The sequence below is a fragment of the Phyllobates terribilis genome, unplaced genomic scaffold (assembly GCF_046119375.1).
Source record: "Phyllobates terribilis strain yellow unplaced genomic scaffold, ASM4611937v1 Scaffold_11__3_contigs__length_659146591, whole genome shotgun sequence".
Classification (NCBI taxonomy): Eukaryota; Metazoa; Chordata; class Amphibia; order Anura; family Dendrobatidae; genus Phyllobates; species Phyllobates terribilis.
The window spans coordinates 129,874,740-129,895,539 of record NW_027362771.1 but is presented as its reverse complement, the minus strand read 5'-3'; the positions used below and the strand labels follow the sequence as shown (position 1 = coordinate 129,895,539).

Sequence of the window (20,800 nt, the reverse complement as noted above, 5' to 3'; positions counted from 1 at the left end):
TATAGCAACTGGGTCTCCCGTGCACTGTTGGCCTAAGCAGTGAATGGAAGGCTTTCCAAAAATTATGAGGAACTGCAATGCCCCTTACAAGAGCCATGTGTGGCACCCCAGGGGTCTGGTCACCACAGTAATAGAGATATTACGTCGGAGAGCAAGTGGGAGGTTTCCTGGTCAGGATCCCTTAAACATGCAACATCCTCCTGCCCCAATCCTTACACGGGAGAATTCTGCCCTTATAAACTCGATCTGGGGCGGGGTTGAGTGAGTCAGAGAACAGTCAGAGTCAGAGTGAGAGCAAGGGAAAGTAACAGCATGGAGCTCAGTAGGAGCTAGGAGCTAAAGACCAGGGGCTGGTAGCTGAGCAGAGCTCGCCCTGGCAGAAGACAATAGGAACCGGACACAGGAGTCCGAAGCTGTGAGGACTTATATATCCAGCAGCAGAAACCAGCCGGCAGGGGATTTCAGGTCATCTGGCCATAGAAGCCCGGAGGCTCAGTCACAAGCAAGGGACCAGCACCGCCGTCGTGGAGCGGAGGCTAACAGAAGGCCCCAAGTCACCAGCCATACGGGTGAGCACTACACGGTACACTCAGGGACGTGGGCTACTTCTACCCGCTTACAGCAAGGTAGCCAGGAAGAGTGCAGACCGACGGGGAGGCCTACAACTCCACCTGGCCAGGGGAACTCCTGCTTGCTCACAGACTGACCAGGCCTCTTATGCTAGCCAGTACTCCCAGGAGGGTCTACCTTATAATCATCAGTAAAGACCCTGAACTGCACTGCAAAGATTCTGAGTCATTCCTGCTGCACTCGTGCACCATCACCCCCATCATCCACACTCACTGCCCTGAGGCTATACTCCTCCCGAGGGGAGTTATCCCATTCTATGCTGCGCACACAACACCAGCCTCAGCGGTCTGCCTCGCAGCGGTGGTACTCCCTGACCGCAATCCACGGGTGGCGCAGTCGGACAATTAACCTCAAAACCTAAGAAAGACTGCCACTGGTTTTACCAGCCTGAGCCACGGGACCGGGTCACCGCCACGGAGACTACAGACCCCAGAGACCCGGCACCGGGTATCCCACACACGTGCAAACACGGCCCAGGGGGCGCGTCACATGCAGTACAGCATATTACAAACATAAGTCCCATTATTGGGGAGTGGGTGTCCCATGGTATTTGCTTATGCTTTCCAAGCAAAAGCTGCCAAAAATTAGGACGGAGCAACTTGCAATGCCCCTTACAAGAGCCATGCAGTACAGCATATTACAAACATAAGTCCCATTATTGGGGAGTGGGTGTCCCATAGCATTTGCTTATGCTTTCCCAGCAAAAGCTGCCAAAAATTAGGACGGAGCAACTTGCAATGCCCCTTACAAGAGCCATGCAGTACAGCATATTACAAACATAAGTCCCATTATTGGGGAGTGGGTGTCCCATAGTATTTGCTTATGCTTTCCCAGCAAAAGCTGCCAAAAATTAGGACGGAGCAACTTGCAATGCCCCTTACAAGAGCCATGCAGTACAGCATATTACAAACATAAGTCCCATTATTGGGGAGTGGGTGTCCCATAGTATTTGCTTATGCTTTCCCAGCAAAAGCTGCCAAAAATTAGGATGGAGCAACTTGCAATGCCCCTTACAAGAGCCATGCAGTACAGCATATTACAAACATAAGTCCCATTATTGGGGAGTGGGTGTCCCATAGTATTTGCTTATGCTTTCCAAGCAAAAGCTGCCAAAAATTAGGACGGAGCAACTTGCAATGCCCCTTACAAGAGCCATGCAGTACAGCATATTACAAACATAAGTCCCATTATTGGGGAGTGGGTGTCCCATAGTATTTGCTTATGCCTTGCAAGCAAAAGCTGCCAAAAATAAGGACGGAGGAACTTGCAATGCTGGCACCCTGGTGGTATAGTGGTGGTGGAGGCTGAGGATAAGGAGAAGAAGATTAAACAGCCGAAACGAGGAAGCGTATACCCATGTGTGGGTGTGAAGCGGTGCATGTGAATACACCTCCCGAAATAACACAGTGGATTTGACTTTATGTTACTCTGCTGTCATTTGGTGGTGATGAGAAGTCTGGCCCAATCCAGCCCTTGTTCATTTTGATAAGGGTCAGCTTGTCAGCATTGTCAGTTGACAGGCGAGTGCGCTTATCAGTTATAATTCCCCCAGCGGCACTAAAAACACGCTCCGATAACACGCTAGCGGCAGGGCAGGCCAGGACCTCCAAGGTGTACAGAGCGAGTTCATTCCAAGTGTCCAGCTTGGATACCCAATAATTAAAAGGCACAGAGGAATCACGGAGGACGCTGGTACGATCGGCAAGGTACTCCCTCACCATCTTTTGAAACTTTCCACTCCTTGTGAGAGTACCCCGCGCCTCAGGGCCTGTAAGCTGGGTGGGTGTCAGAAAACTGTCCCAGAACGTTGACAGTGTTCCCCTGCCTCTGCTGGATTGGAGTTGCATCTCTCTCGCCTGTACGCCTTGGTTGGGCAACGAACTGTGACCTCTGCCGCTAGCGTGTTCAGATGGGAATTTTTTTAAGAGTTTTGCAGCAAGGGCCTTCTGGTATTGCCCCATTTTTGTAGACCTCTCCACCTCAGGAATAAGAGAGTGAAAGTTCTCCTTGTAGCGGGGGTCTACAAGTGTCACCAACCAGTAATGACTGTCACCCAACATTTTGACAACGCGAGGGTCACTGTTAAGGCAGCGTAACATAAAGTCAGCCATGCGTGCCAGACTGGTAACGAGCAAGATTTCCGTGTCCTCACCAAGATGACGACTGACCATGCTCTCCTCCTCCTCCTCTTCCTCCTCCCCCCTGTCCTCAGGCCACCCACGCTGAACCGACGGTATGACACTTGTACAGGTACTACCGTCTACAACGCATGATAGCAGCTCCTGTTCTTCCTCCTCCTCCTCCTCCTCCTCTCCCTCATTGTCCCCCAATGCACGTTGGGATGAGATGAGGCTGGGCTGTGTGTAATCGTCCGCTACGGCTTCTTGATCCATCTCATCATACTCTGGCTGCAATGCCTCCTCTTCAATTCTCTGCAGAGAGCGTTGCAAAAGACAGACAAGTGGGATGCTGACACTAATGATGGAGTCATCACCACTCACCATCTTGGTGGCCTCGTCAAAGTTTGTCAGGATGGTACATATGTCAGACATCCAGGTCCACTCCTGAGGTCTTATGTGTGGAGTCTGACCTGAATATCGACAGCCTTGTTGCAGCTGGTACTCCACAACTGCTCTCTTCTGCTCACAAATCCTTTGCAACATGTGGAGGGTAGAGTTCCAACGTGTGGGGACATCACACACCAGTCGGTGTGCCGGAAGCTGCAAACGCTGCTGCAACACAGCAAGGGCGGCGGAAGCTGTATCCGACTTGTGAAAATGAGCTGACAGGCGGCGTACTTTCACGAGCAGATCTGGCAACTCGGGGTACGATTTAAGAAACCGCTGACCCACGAGGTTAAGCACATGAGCCAGGCATGGTACATGTGTGATCTCACCTCGCCTCAGATCCACCACCAGGTTACGGCCATTGTCACACACGACCATGCCAGGATGTAGGTTCAGCGGTCTCAGTCACAGATCTGCCTGCTCTTTCACAGCTATCCACAACTCACAAGCAGTGTGAGGTTTATCACCTAAGCTTATGAGTTTCAGCACAGCCTGTTGCCGCTTGGCGGAGGCAGTACTGCAATGCTTCCAGCTTGTAACTGATGTGGTGATATCTGAGATGGAGGCTGAACATGAGGAGGAGGAGGAGGATGCGCAGGAGCTGTACACTGTGGGGGCAACTCTGACTGACATAGGGCCCGCAATCCTCGGTGTGGGGAGGATGTGTTCCATCCCAAGGTCCGACTGGGTCCCGGCTTCCACTATGTTTACCCAGTGTGCCGTCAGAGAGATGTCCCTGGCCACAAGCACTTGTCCACGTGTCCGTTGTCAGGTGGACTCTCCCAGTAACTGCGTTGTTAAGGGCACGGCAGATGCTTTGGGACACGTGCTTGTGTAGTGCGGGGATGGCACACTGGGCAAAATAGTGTTGGCTGGGGACCGAGTACCGAGGGACGGCCACCGCCATAAGATTGCGGAAGGATTCCGTCTCCACCAGCCTAAAAGGCAGCATTTCCAATGCAAGCAGTCGTGAAATGTGCGAATTTAGGACTGTGGCCTGTGGGGCGTTAGCTGCGAATTTCCGCTTTCGTTCAAAGGTCTGGGATATGGACAATTGAACGCTGCGGTGGGACGTGGACGTGGACGTTGATGCTGTTTCTTGAGAAACTGCCATAACAAGTGAAGACTGAGAGGAGGGGGCATCTTTACATGCAGTATGGAAAGGGGATTGCCTTGCACACACAACAGGGGGTTCTATTGCACGCACAACAGTGGAAGAAGCAGTGGTGACACCCGCTGACACTGGTCGTGGACCCTGTGTTTCGCCCCACAAAGTCGGGTGCTTTGCTGCCATGTGCCTGATCATGCTGGTGGTGGTCAGGCTGGTAGTTTTGTCACCCCTGCTGATGCTGGCATGGCAGGTGGAACATATGGCCTTTTTGGGGTTATCAGCAGAGTCTTTAAAAAAATTCCAGACTCTGGAAGACCTACCGCTTGTACTGGCAACGTCCCTCGTGTTGGTGTTACGGGGAACGGTTGCCTGCCTTCTGTCTGCGGCCACCACACTGCTTCTTCCTGCCTGTTGGGGTACTCTGCCTCCCTCCCCCTGTGTGCTGCTGGCCTCACTCTGCATGTCCTCCTTCCGCGTTGGGTCAGTTACTAGATCATCCACCACCTCCTCCTCTTCCACTTGCGCACCACGATCCTCCTCCTCACTTCCTGGCAATTGTGTCTCATCATCGGCCACCTCTTGTGACAGATTGCCAACGTCGACTTCCTGTGGCCGTGGCTGTTCAAATATTTGGGCATCGCAACATGGGATCTCCTCTTCCACCACTTCAAGCGTATCAGGCGAGGGGCCCAAATATGGAAATGGACCAGTGAGCAGCTCTTCAGAGTGTCCAAGTGTGGGATCACTTGCTGTCTGACGACACTCGGCATGGTGGGAGGAAGGAGCATCAGGGTGAGGAGGAGTATGCGGTCGAGACTCACGGCTACTAAGAGTTGACCGTGTGGAAGACAGACCGGAGGTGGTGGTGCCCAGGTAACTGGAAGTATTATCTGCTATCCAATTAATAACCTGTTCACACTGATCAGTTCTCAATACTGGTGTTGTTCTGTGCTTCCTAGTAATTCGGTCAAGAAGTGGGAGCGAGAAGATGTGGCTGTTGGTTGTGGCACATTTTCACCTTGGCCACGGACCCATCCTCTGCACGAACCATCACCAGAACGTCCACTTCCACGTCCCTTGCCACGCGCCTTGCCCATTGTAAATGAAGTAAAATAGCTTACACTTGCACTATCAATGGAAAAAGGGTAATAAAGAGTAGATTAGAACCGTGGAAGAGGAAAACCACAGTTATTGTTTACTGGGGTATACCACACTTTTTTAAATAGAGATATTTGCGGCTGAACAGTGAGTGACACACTCAAACTGCTTTTTTTTTAGATACCAAAGGCCCAAAACTGGATAGTACAGCGATTTGACCCGTGGAACTGCGAAACCACACTGGGATGTCGGGCCTACACAAGACTATTTTCAACAGATATATTTTTGTGTCACAATAGTCAGGAGACACTACTGTTTTTCTTTACGGAAAAAACTACCAAAAGCTGAATAATAGAGATTTTTTACCGTGGGATGGCAAAACCACAGTTATTGTTTACTGGGGTATACCACACTTTTTTAAATAGAGATATTTGTGGCTGAACAGTGAGCGACACACTCAAACTGCTTTTTTTTTAGATACCAAAGGCCCAAAACTGGATAGTACAGCGATTTGACCCGTGGAACTGCGAAACCACACTGGGATGTCGGGCCTACATAAGACTATTTTCAACAGATATATTTTTGTGTCACAACAGTCAGGAGACACTACTGTTTTTCTTTACGAAAAAAACTACCAAAAGCTGAATAATAGAGATTTTTTACCGTGGGATGGCAAAACCTCAGTTATTGTTTACTGGGGTATACCACACTTTTTTAAATAGAGATATTTGCGGCTGAACAGTGAGCGACACACTCAAACTACTTTTTTTTTAGATACCAAAGGCCCAAAACTGGATAGTACAGCGATTTGACCCGTGGAACTATGAAACCACACTGGGATGTCGGGCCTACACAAGACTATTTTCAACTGATATATTTTTGTGTCACAACAGTCAGGAGACACTACTGTTTTTCTTTACGGAAAAAACTACCAAAAGCTGAATAATAGAGATTTTTTACAGTGGGATGGCAAAACCACAGTTATTGTTTACTGGGGTATACCACACTTTTTTAAATAGAGATATTTGCGGCTGAACAGTGAGCGACACACTCAAACTGCTTTTTTTTTTAGATACCAAAGGCCCAAAACTGGATAGTACAGCGATTTGACCCGTGGAACTGCGAAACCACACTGGGATGTCGGGCCTACACAAGACTATTTTCAACAGATATATTTTTGTGTCACAACAGTCCGGAGACACTACTGTTTTTCTTTACGGAAAAAATTACCAAAAGCTGAATAATAGAGATTTTTTACCGTGGGATGGCAAAACCACAGTTATTGTTTACTGGGGTATACCACACTTTTTTAAATAGAGATATTTGCGGCTGAACAGTGAGCGACACACTCAAACTGCTTTTTTTTTAGATATCAAAGGCCCAAAACTGGATAGTACAGCGATTTGACCGTGGAACTGCGAAACCACACTGGGATGTTGGGCCTACACAAGACTATTTTCAACAGATATATTTTTGAGTCACAACAGTCAGGAGACACTACTGTTTTTCTTTACGGAAAAAACTACCAAAAGCTGAATAATAGAGATTTTTTACCGTGGGATGGCAAAACCACAGTTATTGTTTACTGGGGTATACCACACTTTTTTAAATAGAGATATTTGCGGCTGAACAGTGAGCGACACACTCAAACTGCTTTTTTTTTAGATACCAAAGGCCCAAAACTGGATAGTACAGTGATTTGACCCGTGGAACTGCGAAACCACACTGGGATGTCGGGCCTACACAAGACTATTTTCAACAGATATATTTTTGTGTCACAACAGTCAGGAGACACTACTGTTTTTCTTTATGGAAAAAACTACCAAAAGCTGAATAATAGAGATTTTTTACCGTGGGATGGCAAAACCACAGTTATTGTTTACTGGGGTATACCACACTTTTTTAAATAGAGATATTTACGGCTGAACAGTGAACGACACACTCAAACTGCTTTTTTTTTAGATACTAAAGGCCCAAAACTGGATAGTACAGCGATTTGACCCGTGGAACTGCGAAACCACACTGGGATGTCGGGCCTACACAAGACTAATTTCAACAGATATATTTTTGTGTCACAACAGTCAGGAGACACTACTGTTTTTCTTTACGGAAAAAACTACCAAAAGCTGAATAATAGAGATTTTTTACCGTGGGATGGCAAAACCACAGTTATTGTTTACTGGGGTATACCACACTTTTTTAAATAGAGATATTTGCGGCTGAACAGTGAGCGACACACTCAAACTGCTTTTTTTTTAGATACCAAAGGCCCAAAACTGGATAGTACAGCGATTTGACCCGTGGAACTGCGAAACCACACTGGGATGTCGGGCCTACACAAGACTAATTTCAACAGATATATTTTTGTGTCACAACAGTCAGGAGACACTACTGTTTTTCTTTACGGAAAAAAATACCAAAAGCTGAATAATAGAGATTTTTTACCGTGGGATGGCAAAACCACAGTTATTGTTTACTGGGGTATACCACACTTTTTTAAATAGAGATATTTGCGGTTGAACAGTGAGCGACACACTCAAACTGCTTTTTTTTTAGATACCAAAGGCCCAAAACTGGATAGTACAGCGATTTGACCCGTGGAACTGCGAAACCACACTGGGAGGTCGGGCCTACACAAGACTATTTTCAACAGATATATTTTTGTGTCACAACAGTTAGGAGACACTACTGTTTTTCTTTACGGAAAAAACTACCAAAAGCTGAATAATAGAGATTTTTTACCGTGGGATGGCAAAACCACAGTTATTGTTTACTGGGGTATACCACACTTTTTTAAATAGAGATATTTGCGGCTGAACAGTGAGCGACACACTCAAACTGTTTTTTTTTTTAGATACAAATGGCCCAAAATGGATAATACAGAGGTTTGAACCGTGGAAGTGCAAAACAACACTTCTGTTTCTCTAGCCTACACCAGACTATTTTCAACAGTTATATTTGTGTCTGAAAAATCAGAGACACGCTTTTTTTTGGGAGGGGGGGACACACCTAAAGGTTAATAAGACGGGTATTTGTACAGTGTGAAGGAGGAAAAAAAAAGGAGGATTTAGATGAAAAAAAAAGGATTTTTCCTGGCCTCCGACACCTGGTGCTAAGTCCAGCAATTTCATCAACAGGAGCACACAGGACTGTAATGCAGCATTTGCTGGTATAACCACTGTGTCTCCTATACAGCCTGCCTGGTATCTGGGATGGATATTAGTCCTGAAAAGGACTGTTTGTTTGTTCTGGCAGCCTTTACAGACCCTACACTAACTATTTCGCAGTTTATATCTCTCCCTAAATCAGCAGCGCTGTCCCTACACTGTCTAATCCGGAGAAAGAGATTAAAATTATGTTCTCCTCATGAGCATCTATGCCTCTTTTAATGCACCCCATTATATGTGTGACTGCATTGCTGTAACAATCATTTACCAAATAAATGTTGGGTAAACCATAAACCAACTTCTAATAACAAATACGGCCACCATTGAAGATGTATGCACACTGGGAGTTATAGTTTCTTGCTGAGCTACAAGTTGTTAAAAATTGTAAAAATATTCAAAATTTCAGCATCTTAACACAACTAGGGAAGTATCCATTAATTGCTATGAAGACATAAAGCAAATGTTACAGTATGATAGCAGGAAATACGGTACATGTTAGAATATCATGTTCTTACCCTCATGTACGTGTTAGAAGTATTCCTGAAATATAATGTATAATATTGTATGACGCCATTTGGTTTAATGGGTGGATTCCAGAAAATCTTTACAGATGTAGAGGTGAGATTTCTATAAGATATGTTCTTTGGTGGGTCACTAGGGACTGTAAAATTAAATGAATAACCGTAAATCCGCAAACATATAAACCACAGATAAAACTAGCAATTCATTAAATAAGAACAAATATGGAAATATACAGTAAGGGTATGTGCACACGATGCAGAAATGCTCAGGATTTTTTCCTGAGCGTTTCTGCATCTCTCTGGCAGGAAAAAACGCATGCGGATTGTACATGCGGTTTCCTGCCAGGGACATGCGGAAATGAAGCGGTCTTCACTTTCATTTCCGCATGCGGGTTGACAAGCGCTTCCCAAGCGATTTTAGCATCACTTGGAAAGTGCTTGTCAACTTCACACTATATAAAGCCATGCAAACGGCATGGATTTATATAGTGTGTGATGTCAAAAAATAAAAAATAAATCTATACGTTACCATCTGATGGCCCCCGGTGTCCTGCTTCATCGGTCCCGGCTGCCGGCAGTGAAGACTGTAGGACCTTCCGACGTCAGCGTCACGTGACCCGTCACATGACTCTGACGTCAGCGAAGGTCCTTCATTCAACCGCGAAGTGCGCGGGAAGCCGGCAGGACGCAGCGCGGGCCGTCAGAAGGTGAGAATATATATATTTTTTATTTTATTCTTTTTTTTTTAATGGTACCTGGGTCTGGATGAGAGTCCTCTCATCCACACCCGGGTACCATCCGCACATTAGACCGCATGAAAAGCGCATCAACATATACAGTGATGCGGATTCCATGCGGTCTAATGCAAGTCAATGGCGGCAAAAGAGCAGCGTTTCCGCAAAATTAATTGACATGCTGCGGATTTTTGACCGCAGCGTTTACGCTGCGGAAAAATCCGCATCATGGGCGCAGCACATGCGGATTTCCATTGGGGAACATTGCTGCCCTTCTACCATGCGTTTTTCATGCGTTTCCGCGGCGTTTACACAACTGCAAAAACGCCGCGGAAACGCATGAAAAACGCATCGTGTGAACTCAGCCTAAGGACCAAAAGTTTTGCATTTTTTTTAAAGTGTGATTACTTCTGTTTGGTTGTTGTCATGCCATTTTCCTGGTGATGAATTGAAAGTGCATGAAGTTGTCATCATGCAAGAAATTAATTTTAACCAAAATGCTTTTGAATATCGGTATGATCATTTAATTAAAGAAAACTGACTGCCAAAAATATTGCATATACTATTTATTGATCACAACATACAGACTAATTCATTGTTTACAATGCCATAATTTGTTATTTTGTAGCATAACCTCTTGCTTTAATTACTGCACTACACCAACTGGGCATTGAAGCCATTAGGCTATTCAAGGCATCTTGAGGGATCGTGCTCCATTCTATTTACAAATCTTCAAACAATTTATCTTTATAGCTATGGTTACAGGCCCCAAATCGTCGCCCTAACTCATCCCAAAGGTGCTCTATAGGGTTTAAATCAAGTGATTGGCTTTTTCTTTGCTAACCAATTTTTGACTAAATTGGATGTGTGCTTAGGAGCATTGTCTTGCTGGAATTTCCATCCCTGTCTACTTTGGTTTTACCATGTGGCAGCATTACATTCTCCAATATATATTTGTACATGGTAGCATTCATATTTCCATTAATTCTATGAAGAGGCCAATGGCAGGTGCAGAAAGGCAGCCCCAAACCATGACATTGCCACCACCATGTTTCACTGTAGGTGTTTGGTATCTTACATCATTATGTTTTCCAGCTGGGTGGTATATACAGTGGGGAAAAAAAGTATTTAGTCAGCCATCAATTGTGCAAGTTCTCCCACTTGAAAAGATGAGAGAGGCCTGTAATTCAGACATCATAGGTAGACCTCAACTATGAGAGACAAAATGAGAAAACAAATCCTGAAAATCACATTGTCTGATTTGGAAAGAAATTTTTTTCAAATTTTGGTGGAAAATAAGTATTTGTTCAATTACAAAAAAGCAAGATTTCTGGCTGTCACAGACCTGTAACTTCTTCTTTAAGAGGCTCCTCTGTCCTCCACTCATTACCTGTAGCACTGACATCTGTTTGAACTCGTTATCAGTATAAAAGACTGTCTGCAACCTCAAACAATGTGCAAATTGAAGTGGTTAGTGGGGCGCTAGAAACTGGATAAGGCGCTGGAAAAGGATAAAACAAACCTCTTTATTGAAGTATTAATGCCCACCATGGGCATTAATACTTCAATAAAGAGGTTTGTTTTATCCTTTTCCAGCGCCTTATCCAGTTTCTAGCGCCCCACTAACCACTTCAATTTGCACACTGTTCACTTTTCCCTTGGGAGTTGTGGCTGGAGGCTGCAGAGAACTGGATACAATTTCAGCTGCAGGACCTGTAGGACCTGCGATGATGTCATCACCCATGTGACCCCACCCGGAATCACATGATTGGAAGCTCCATCTGCTAATCCAGAGGAGACACTGAAGGCATCCTGGCAGCGCTATGAGCGCCAGTAGCTGTTTAACCTGGGTTGTGCGGTCTGCACAACCCACTCAGGTGAGCAGACCACTGTTTCTGCACGTATATTCTATTTCCATACAGGTTCACACAAGCACTGCGCTTTTCCACCCCACCCCCCTTTTTTTGTCTTGCAACCTCAAACAAGTCACACTCCAAACTCCACTGTGGTGAAGACCAAAGAGCTGTTGAAGGACATCAGAAACAAAATTGTAGCCCTGCACTAGGCTGGGAAGACTGAATCTGCAATAGGCACGCAGCTTGGTGTGAAGAAATCAACTGTGGGAGCAATAATTAGTAAATGGAAGACATACAAGACCATTGATAATCTCCCTCAATCTGGGGCTCCACACAAGATCTCACCCCATGGGGTCAAAATGATCTCAAGAACGGTGAGCAAAAATTCCAGAACCACACGGGGGGACCTAGTGAATGACCTGCAGAGAGCTGGGGCTAATGTTACACAGGCTACCATCAGTAACACACTACACCGCCAGGGACTCAGATCCTGCAGTGCCAGAAGTGTCCCCCTGCTTAAGCCATTATATGTCCGGGCCCGTCTGAAGTTTGCTAGAGAACATTTGAATGATCCAGAAGAGTATTGGGAGAATGTCATAAGGTCAGATGAAACCAAAGTAGAACTGTTTGGTAGAAACACAACTCAGCATTCTTTCTCCTCCAAACATGACGAGTTGCATCCAAAGAACACCATACCTACTGTGAAGCATGCGGGTTGCAACATTATACTTTGGGACTGTTTCTCTGCCAAGGGACCAGGACGACTGATCCGTGTACATGAAAGAATGAATGGGGCCATGTATTGTGTGATTTTGAGTGCAAGCCTCCTTCCATCGTCAAGGGCATTGAAGATGAAACATGGCTGGGTCTTTCAGCATGACAATGGTCCCAAGCACACTGCCAGGGCAACAAAGGAGTGGCTTCGTAAGAAGCATTTCAAGGTCCTGGAGTGGCCTAGCAAGTCTCCAGATCTAAACCCTATAGAAAACCTTTGGAGGGAATTGTAAGTCCGTGTTGCCCAGCGACAGCCACAAAACATCACTGCTCTAGAGGAGATCTGCATGGAGGAATGGGCCAACATACCAGCAACAGTGTGTGCCAACCTTGTGAAGAATTACAGAAAACATTTGACCTCTGTCATTGCCGACAAAGCATATATAACAAAGTATTGACCAAATACTTATTTTCTACCAAAATTTGAAAAAAAATTCTTTCCAAATCAGACAGTGTGATTTTCAGGATTTGTTTTCTCATTTTGTCTCTCATAGTTGAGGTCTACCTATGATGTCAATTCCAGGCCTCTCTCATCTTTTTAAGTGGGAGAACTTGCACAATTGGTGGCTGACTAAATACTTTTTTTCCCCACTGTATAGTGCTTGCCATCACTACCAAACAGATTGAACTTGGATTCATCCAAACACAGCACCTTAGACCAATCTGTTTCTTTCCATTGGCTGTGTTCTTTGGCAAACTCAAATCGGACCTTCCGGTTCTTTGCAGAGATGAAAGGCTTCTTGACTGGAACTCGTGCATTCAACCATACTGCTGTTAGTGGTACCTCAGGTTGGCGACTCACTTTGACCACATATTCTTTGTTCATTTCATGCAAAATTTGTACAGCACTTGTATGGATATCAGATCCAGATATAATGTGATCTGGGGGAAGTTTTCCGTGGTCGTCCATTTCTAGGTTTGTCCGCTGTTCCATTACCTTCATTTTCTTACTTTAATAAACGTGACACTTGACTCTGAGAACAGTTGAATTCCATAGCTACCTCTTTTTGTCTTTTCCCTGACTTCACTCTCAGAATAATAAGTTTCCTGACATCTGGTGATAAATTTGTCTTTGCCATGTTTTAACCTAAAAACACACACACTAAAAAAAATTTTTAGGCAAAATTTGACTACCCATTACAAAATATGCAAAATATTTGGCCCAGCAAATGTTGAAAACTTAAAACCTAACGGTATAAAACAATGTCACACCCAATTTTCATCCTTATGGCTGACAACCATTTGCTTCTGGTTTACTAAAATCACCAGGAAAATGGCATCACAACAACCAGACAGAAGTAATCACACGTTTAAAAAAATGCAAAACTTTTGGTCGCTACTGTAAATCCTAAAGTATATAGACCTGTTTCAATAACTTCTAGGTTTTGAGAGAATTGGTATTATGAGAAAGAATGTCTTCCTTTATATGACCTTTTACAATGTTATTATGAATTCTAGAACAAATACTAGCAGATAAACAGGAAATCCCCAGTGCAAAGCTAATGTAAAAGCATAGCTAAATGGAAGCTATCTCGTTGTTCATGGAGTTGACTTAAAGAGAATGGCCACCTTTTAGGGCATTTTATTTTACTTGAATGCTTGTGTTTTGGGTTAAAAATCATTTTTGCTATTGGGTTTCATTACAAATTTTGCAACATTTGGCTCTTTGTTTCCCTGCACATTGAACTTTAATGTGGTCTGTGGCGATAAATCAGCTGAGAGGAGCTCAGAAAAAGACAGATAGAAGAGTTACAGACGTTCCTGTTACACTGTCAGAATGAGCTCAGTAACGGATTCTCAGGTAGAGAGGTCGGCCATCTTCTCTTGTTACTGCAGTTTTCCTCACAGAATACCCAGCACTTCTGTCTATAAAATGGCTGCTGGTGTAGGAACATGTGACCCGTCAAGTCCATCGATCGCTTCGAAAACAAAAGCAGTTTCCCATATGAGGTGTTTTACTGTTCATGAAGGCTGATGGAGTAATCTGGTCCCATGACCCTCTAAGAGCAACTTAAGCTGTTAAGTGTTTGAATGTTAAATTTGCTGGGCAGGCCTAACCACACTCATTCCCACCCCAAAGCCCACCGCTTTTGGTGGAGCTGGCCAGGACCTAAACGCAAAAAGTTTTGCCGCTTTTGCACATTGAGTTGCTCAAAGATTTTGCAACATTTCAAGGTGTTTTACACCAGAAAACTGACAAAAAAACCTTTCTGAATTTGGCATTTAGAGTTTAGTTTTTAGAGAAATACAAAAAAAATGCAGTTTCTCCATTGTTTTATATGTATTTTTTCATAGTTCTTAATGCTCATCCAATTTATAAGGTGGTGTGAGCAAACCCTCACAGAAAGAATCATTTGTGATCCTCTGCTGTGTTATCTGTATCTTCTTTTGCTTCCTCCCCTGCCCAGGAGATGTGGTATGATCAGACCGTGTTCCTGTACGGTCAGACACAGCCATTACACAGTACACAGCAGGGGCACATTTATAAGATTATCTCAGCACAGGAACATTGTTTTACCACATCCAGTTGTGGAAGTTATTATTATACCAAGATCTATTCATTAAAATGTACTTTGTTTGTGGAAAACCCCTTTAAAGGGAATTTGTCAGTAGGATCAACTCCCCTTAAGCCTTTTTTATGGGCATGCAGGTCATAGGAAGCTGAATAAAATGATACCTTGATATCTGTGATCCAATGTTTTATTTCAGAGAAATCCTCGTTTTTCTTACATGTACAAGAGCGGTTCAGGACTATGGTCTGGACACTGATCTGCATGAGAACCTGCCACCAGAGATTATTTTAAAAGAAATGAGGTTTTATCAGTGTGACATGTAATGGCTCCTCTATGCTCTCCTGATCTTACTACAGAGCTGTGTGTGATTATGCCTGACACATCTGCAGGTTCCTCTCGGCGTCACTTTCCATCTAACCGGTAGTCAATATTGCAATATTGTTGCAATACAGCAGAGCTGTGAGAGCTGCAAAAATGTGTTTGTGAGGAGACAAGAGTTCAGTTCTCCTATTCTGTGGTAGTTACATGTCTCACACTGGTAACTCCCCCTTTAATTACAAAATAAACTCTGGAGGCAGATTCTCATGCAGATCAGTGTCCTGTCCATAGTGTTTAACAGCTTATTTGCATATAAGAAAAACATGGATTTCTCTGGACTAAGATGTAGCACCCTGAGGGCTCGGCTGCTACAGGGGTATTGCACCTCGAACCAGAGGTGTGGTATTCCACTCCCGGGTAAGGATGGAGTGTGGGACTGAGCTCAGTAGGCTGCATGCACTACATACATCCCATTTCCGGGGGACAGAACTACGGTACTCCCACCAAGTATATGTGCAGGTACGACAGCGTCTGTCCCTGGCTGGAGTGGGAGGGGGGTGGAACATCCCAGTAGTGTAGGGGCAGACAGGGGGAGTACTCTGGGTAAAGCTAGGAGCTCATTGGGTGCTAGTCACCTGGGCTCACACATAGAGGGAGTATATAAGGTGGGCACCATCTTAGGACAGGGTCAGTCAGTCAGTCTGAGGAGGAGCAGAGCAGAGGAGCTCAGCCAGGAGGGCTGACAGGGAGCTGCGGCTCCGGCTGGGCCCAGCTCCAGAGCCAAGCCTGCAGAGGAGAGAGGAGAAAGAAAGGCCCAGAGTGGAAGACCAGAGGGAACCCTAAGAACCCAGAATCAGACCAAAAAGGGTGAAGGGTTGGCGGACACGGGTACCGGAACCCGAACTGGTGGAGGCCACTTATCCTCAGCCAGGAACCGGAGGTCGTGGTCAAGATTTGCCACGACCCTCACCAAATCCACCAGAAAGGCACACCAAGCATAGGGTCAGGGAACCCAGAGGAGGTTTGACCACTAAGAGACCCGAGGGAGCCGGCCAAAGGTGGATCCCTGGTGGGAATGGCCAGAGACAGAGAGGGAGAAGGGAGCTCAGGACCACGCTCCGGAACTGCCTGGGGGTTAGCCGAGTCCAGGACCTGGTGGACGCAGCACGGCTCGGGTGGTCACTCAAGGCCAGAGTGACTGAGAGAACACTTGTGAGTAAAACCCCTGAAACTGCATCTCCTGACTCTGACTCTTCTTACTGCACCGTCACAACCCCCATCATCTTCACCTGCTGCCCTGAGGCCATACCCCTCCCGTTGGGGGTTATACCATCATCGCTGCACCCATACCACCGGCCTCAGCGGACTGTTCTGCAGCGGCGGCTGCAAAGCCACACTCAACGGGTGGCGTAGTCGACATCCAAGTTAACATCTACTGCCATAGACTGCCACTTAGTTTGACACCCTGGGCACGGACCGGGTCACCGCCACAAGGACTACTACCCCTATCCAGATCCGGCTCCGGGTATCCCCTGAACATGGCCCAGGGGGTGCGTCAAAGACATCGGATCGTAGATATCAATGTATCACCTTATTCAGCTTCCTATATCCTACATACCCATCCTGATGGCTTAGGAGAGTTTTATCCTACTGGCAGATCCCCTTTAAGGCATTAGACTGTCAGCCAATCCTGCTGATCTCAGTACATTAGGCCAACTCTAGTCTAATATGTATGGAGGCCTTTATTCATTCCTTTATGGTCAACAGTACTTTATCATTCTGCAGAAATACTGTTGGCATGTGTTGATCTGCCACCACTAGTGTTTGAGCCAACATCATTTCTATTTGTATTTATAAAACTTTGGCAGAATAACTGTAGGAAAATGAGAGCTCTGGTGGGAGATCTGGCCCTGACTGTCACATGGTATAAATCATAGTATGCATTTACTATGTACCTCCTTCTAGAGTTTTAATTCTTAAAATGTCACTTTTGACATTTCCATCCCCAAATCTAGTGCTGGATGTGACGTATGCACTGTATTCATGATTGCTTTCAAAATCCCTAAAGTCCACTGAAGTATCTTCAATGTTAACAGTTTTGTTGGATGTCTCATCCCTACGACATAAAAAAGAAAACAAGTAAATGTTATTTCTGAGTACAGATAGTGCAGCTAAAAAAACAAACAATAAGGGAGATTTAGTAAATTATCATAAATCATACAAAATTGCATCATTTAAAATTCTGAAAAAAAGATTTACAGAGCTGAAAACTGTCTTCCATGACTTGCACCATATTTAGTATGTGCCTTAGACACTTTTGACACCCGGTCTAACTAGGGGCGAGGCTTACCAGAAACTGCAGTACTCCATGCATTACCAACATTTTGGAGCAAATTTCTGACAAGATATAAGCAAGGAGATAGGGTAACCTTAGAATAAACAGTCTGAAGATTCACCAAATTTTAATAAATAATTTTAATAAATTTGGCACACTTTAAGACTGTCTAGTCTAAGTTTGCACTGTGTAAAAATTTGAAGCTGTAGTGAGAAATATGCTACAAAATGTGGATAAAAAGTGGAGTAAATGTCGGGTACCAAAACAAAAAACTTTTTAAAAGTAACTTTTATTAACAATGTGCATGCAAAATAATGGCATGCAGTATTAAGTGGCTTAAAGGGGTTGGCCGCTACTTTACAAGTCCCTTTCATGTGAACTAACTGCCATAGATAAGCTCTTTACTAAATACCTTGCTTTCCAAAAATTTTCTGTAACCTGAGCTGCCCTCCTGATCTTATGCTCCATTCAGCAGAGCTCCCACTGCTCCTGTGCATGCTGCTGCAGACACAGCTCTTCCTGAATGCACAGCTTTTCCTACAGACACAGCTGTCCCTTGTATGTGTATGTATACAGCAGAATGTGACAATGTGATTTTCAGGATTTGTTTTCTCATTTTGTCTCTCATAGTTGAGGTCTACCTATGATGTCAATTACAGGCCTCTCATCCTTTTAAGTGGGAGAACTTGCACAATTGGTGGCTGACTAAATACTTTTTTCCCCACTGTATGTACACATACCTTTCTCTATACCTTGTGTAATGTATATACACCTTGTGGTATTCCCTCTATTATATATATCAATTATTACATCTCTCCCCATTCATCCATACATCCATCCATTCATTATTCAGTGAGGAGTAGTAAAGGATAATCTTTACTGCTAGCGCTGCTGTTCTGATGCTTTGTGCATTACTTCTATTCACTATAACAGTGTCCTGTACATGAGATTGTGCTGATTCTGTGTGTGAAGCTAGAGAAGTGGGAAGAGTCTAGATGGAGTTACAGGGAGTGTGCTCTCTGCTGGCTTGCAACCCAGCAGAGGAATCTGAGATGGAAGTGATGGCTGTGACAGCAGAGATGATGCCACGGCACAGAAAGCAGAGCAGAAAGGTATAAAACAATATGAAACTCACAGAAAAGATATATGGCAATCTTTAGGGGCATTATATATTTATGGCAAAAACAGTGACTGAATTAGGGTAATTTACAACCTCTTTATGGAAGAGAAAAAAAAACATACATAGAGAACTTCACCACATGTATCATTCTGCATGCATGACTTTGAATAATCTGATGCCATCTCATAAAATTAAAATTAAAGGGAATCTGTCACCACATTTGACCTATCTAAACTATTAATATGGGCATACATGTTATAGACTGCTGAGAAGAGTGATACCTGCTGTATACCTCATATCAGATGTATTGTTGTGGAGAAATCATCTTTTATCACAGTGTAAATGACCTCTTCAATTTAATTTGCACCTTTTTTAAATTTAATGTTACTAAGTTTCATCCCTTTTTTAATTTTTTTTTTGTTTGCCATTATGGATATGGTTTTGGTTGCTCAGATGTTTCGCCTAATTTATCATTTGTGACTTTTGAAATGTCACAACATTTTTGTGCAATTGTATTGCAGTACTTTGGTGAAGTTCAAAATCTGACTAATTGTCTTTTTTTGCGCAGTTGAAAACCATCTTAAAGCAGCTTAAAGCCTATTGAAAAGATTGTGTTATGTTTTACTATAAGGCCACGTTCACACGGTCACTATTTGGTCAGTGTTTTACCTCACTATGTGTAATCCAAAACCAGGAGTGGATGATAGATACAGAAGTGGTGACGTGTTTCTATTATACTTTTCCTCTCCTGGTTTTGGTTTACAAATACTGGTGTAAAATGGCCTAAAAAGTTGTAAAAATTCAAAAAAAAAAGCATTTTTGTATTTGTGCCAAATCTTAAAACATTTTGATGAGCTTGGCACAAAATTTAAAATCGCGAATAGAAAGATAAGATGATGAAATGACAAAGATGAATAATGAATCGGGACCGATAAACCCAAAATGTATAATCACTCTGAACAATAGGATGCACATACTGTAGATATACTGTATAGCACTTGCAAATACAATGAGAAATCTCCCAGCATGTGTTTTGTCTTACCAGATATACAGTGTGTAGAAAAGTATAATTCCATTTGGCTCCAGAGGTGGTAGCCATGATAACCTCACAAGTGTGCTGGATAACTGACTTACAGTGAGGAAGCGAGGAGGGGTAGATGGTGCTGTAAGAACAAAATATTACGTGAATGAAAACTGACACACTTGGCTCAAACCATCCAATGAAAGGAAACTTAAAAAATCCATGATCAGGTATTTGAACTCTATCAGCTCCAATAAGACTGTGTTACTTTCTTGGCTACAAAAATGAAGGACGATTTTTCATGGTAGTATTAACACATCTGTTTCTGTGATTCAATGGAAAGTAGGATTTCATGAGAACACAGAGCAGTAGGCATACCACAGCCCTTTGCTTAATATATTCGACAAATTCTGTGCCTTTATATTTTTTTGCTCCAATAAAAGAAAAATCTGTTTTATAGGTGTGAATGCATGTAAAAATAAAGTAATTTGCAACACAATTCCACTGGGGGAAGAAAGCTGGAAATAATTATTTCAAGCTTCAAGAGGTGGGAAAATTCCTGCTGGGCATAACATTGAGAGATCATAAAAATATGGGATTGCATGCAGGGCTTAAACCATTCCACGCTACCCAACATATAACACACTCTGACGCCACATTATTAAAACAGAAAATAATACATATGTCAAATATATCTCCTGCATCCTGTAGTCCCAGAACCATTCATAACTTGTACAGCACAGAAGGCCATGCTTGTAGCTTGGAGATTAAGTTAAAAATACATACCGTGGTGAACTTTTCTAAAACATCTTTTGGACAAAATTTTTGAGGTACATAAAATTAAAATTTTGCTTATTTTTAATGTCCATGAGCTTCATACCAGAGCCGACCGTTAACTTCTACATTTTGGATATTGAAAATTTGCTTTCTATATCTTACAATTATATTTTTAATGGTGGCCATTGACTTTATGGGGGTGTCCCACAATGCACTTTATAACCTATCCACAAGATAGGTAAATAGTTGCCTGATCCC

The 20,800-nt window shown here is 43.8% G+C and overlaps 1 protein-coding gene across 1 annotated transcript in view; it reads right to left on the bottom strand.

The window, feature by feature from the left end:
* The window catches only part of PTPRQ (protein tyrosine phosphatase receptor type Q), an 814,679-nt gene that overhangs the window by 259,327 nt on the left and 534,552 nt on the right, over positions 1-20,800 (bottom strand). Inside the window, exons 37-39 of the mRNA XM_073651596.1 lie at positions 19,787-19,907; positions 17,245-17,405; positions 9,089-9,234 (exon numbers count right to left, since the gene is read on the bottom strand). Of these exons, the coding sequence (XP_073507697.1) occupies positions 9,089-9,234; positions 17,245-17,405; positions 19,787-19,907 (428 nt within the window). The remainder of the gene's footprint in view (positions 1-9,088; positions 9,235-17,244; positions 17,406-19,786; positions 19,908-20,800) is intronic.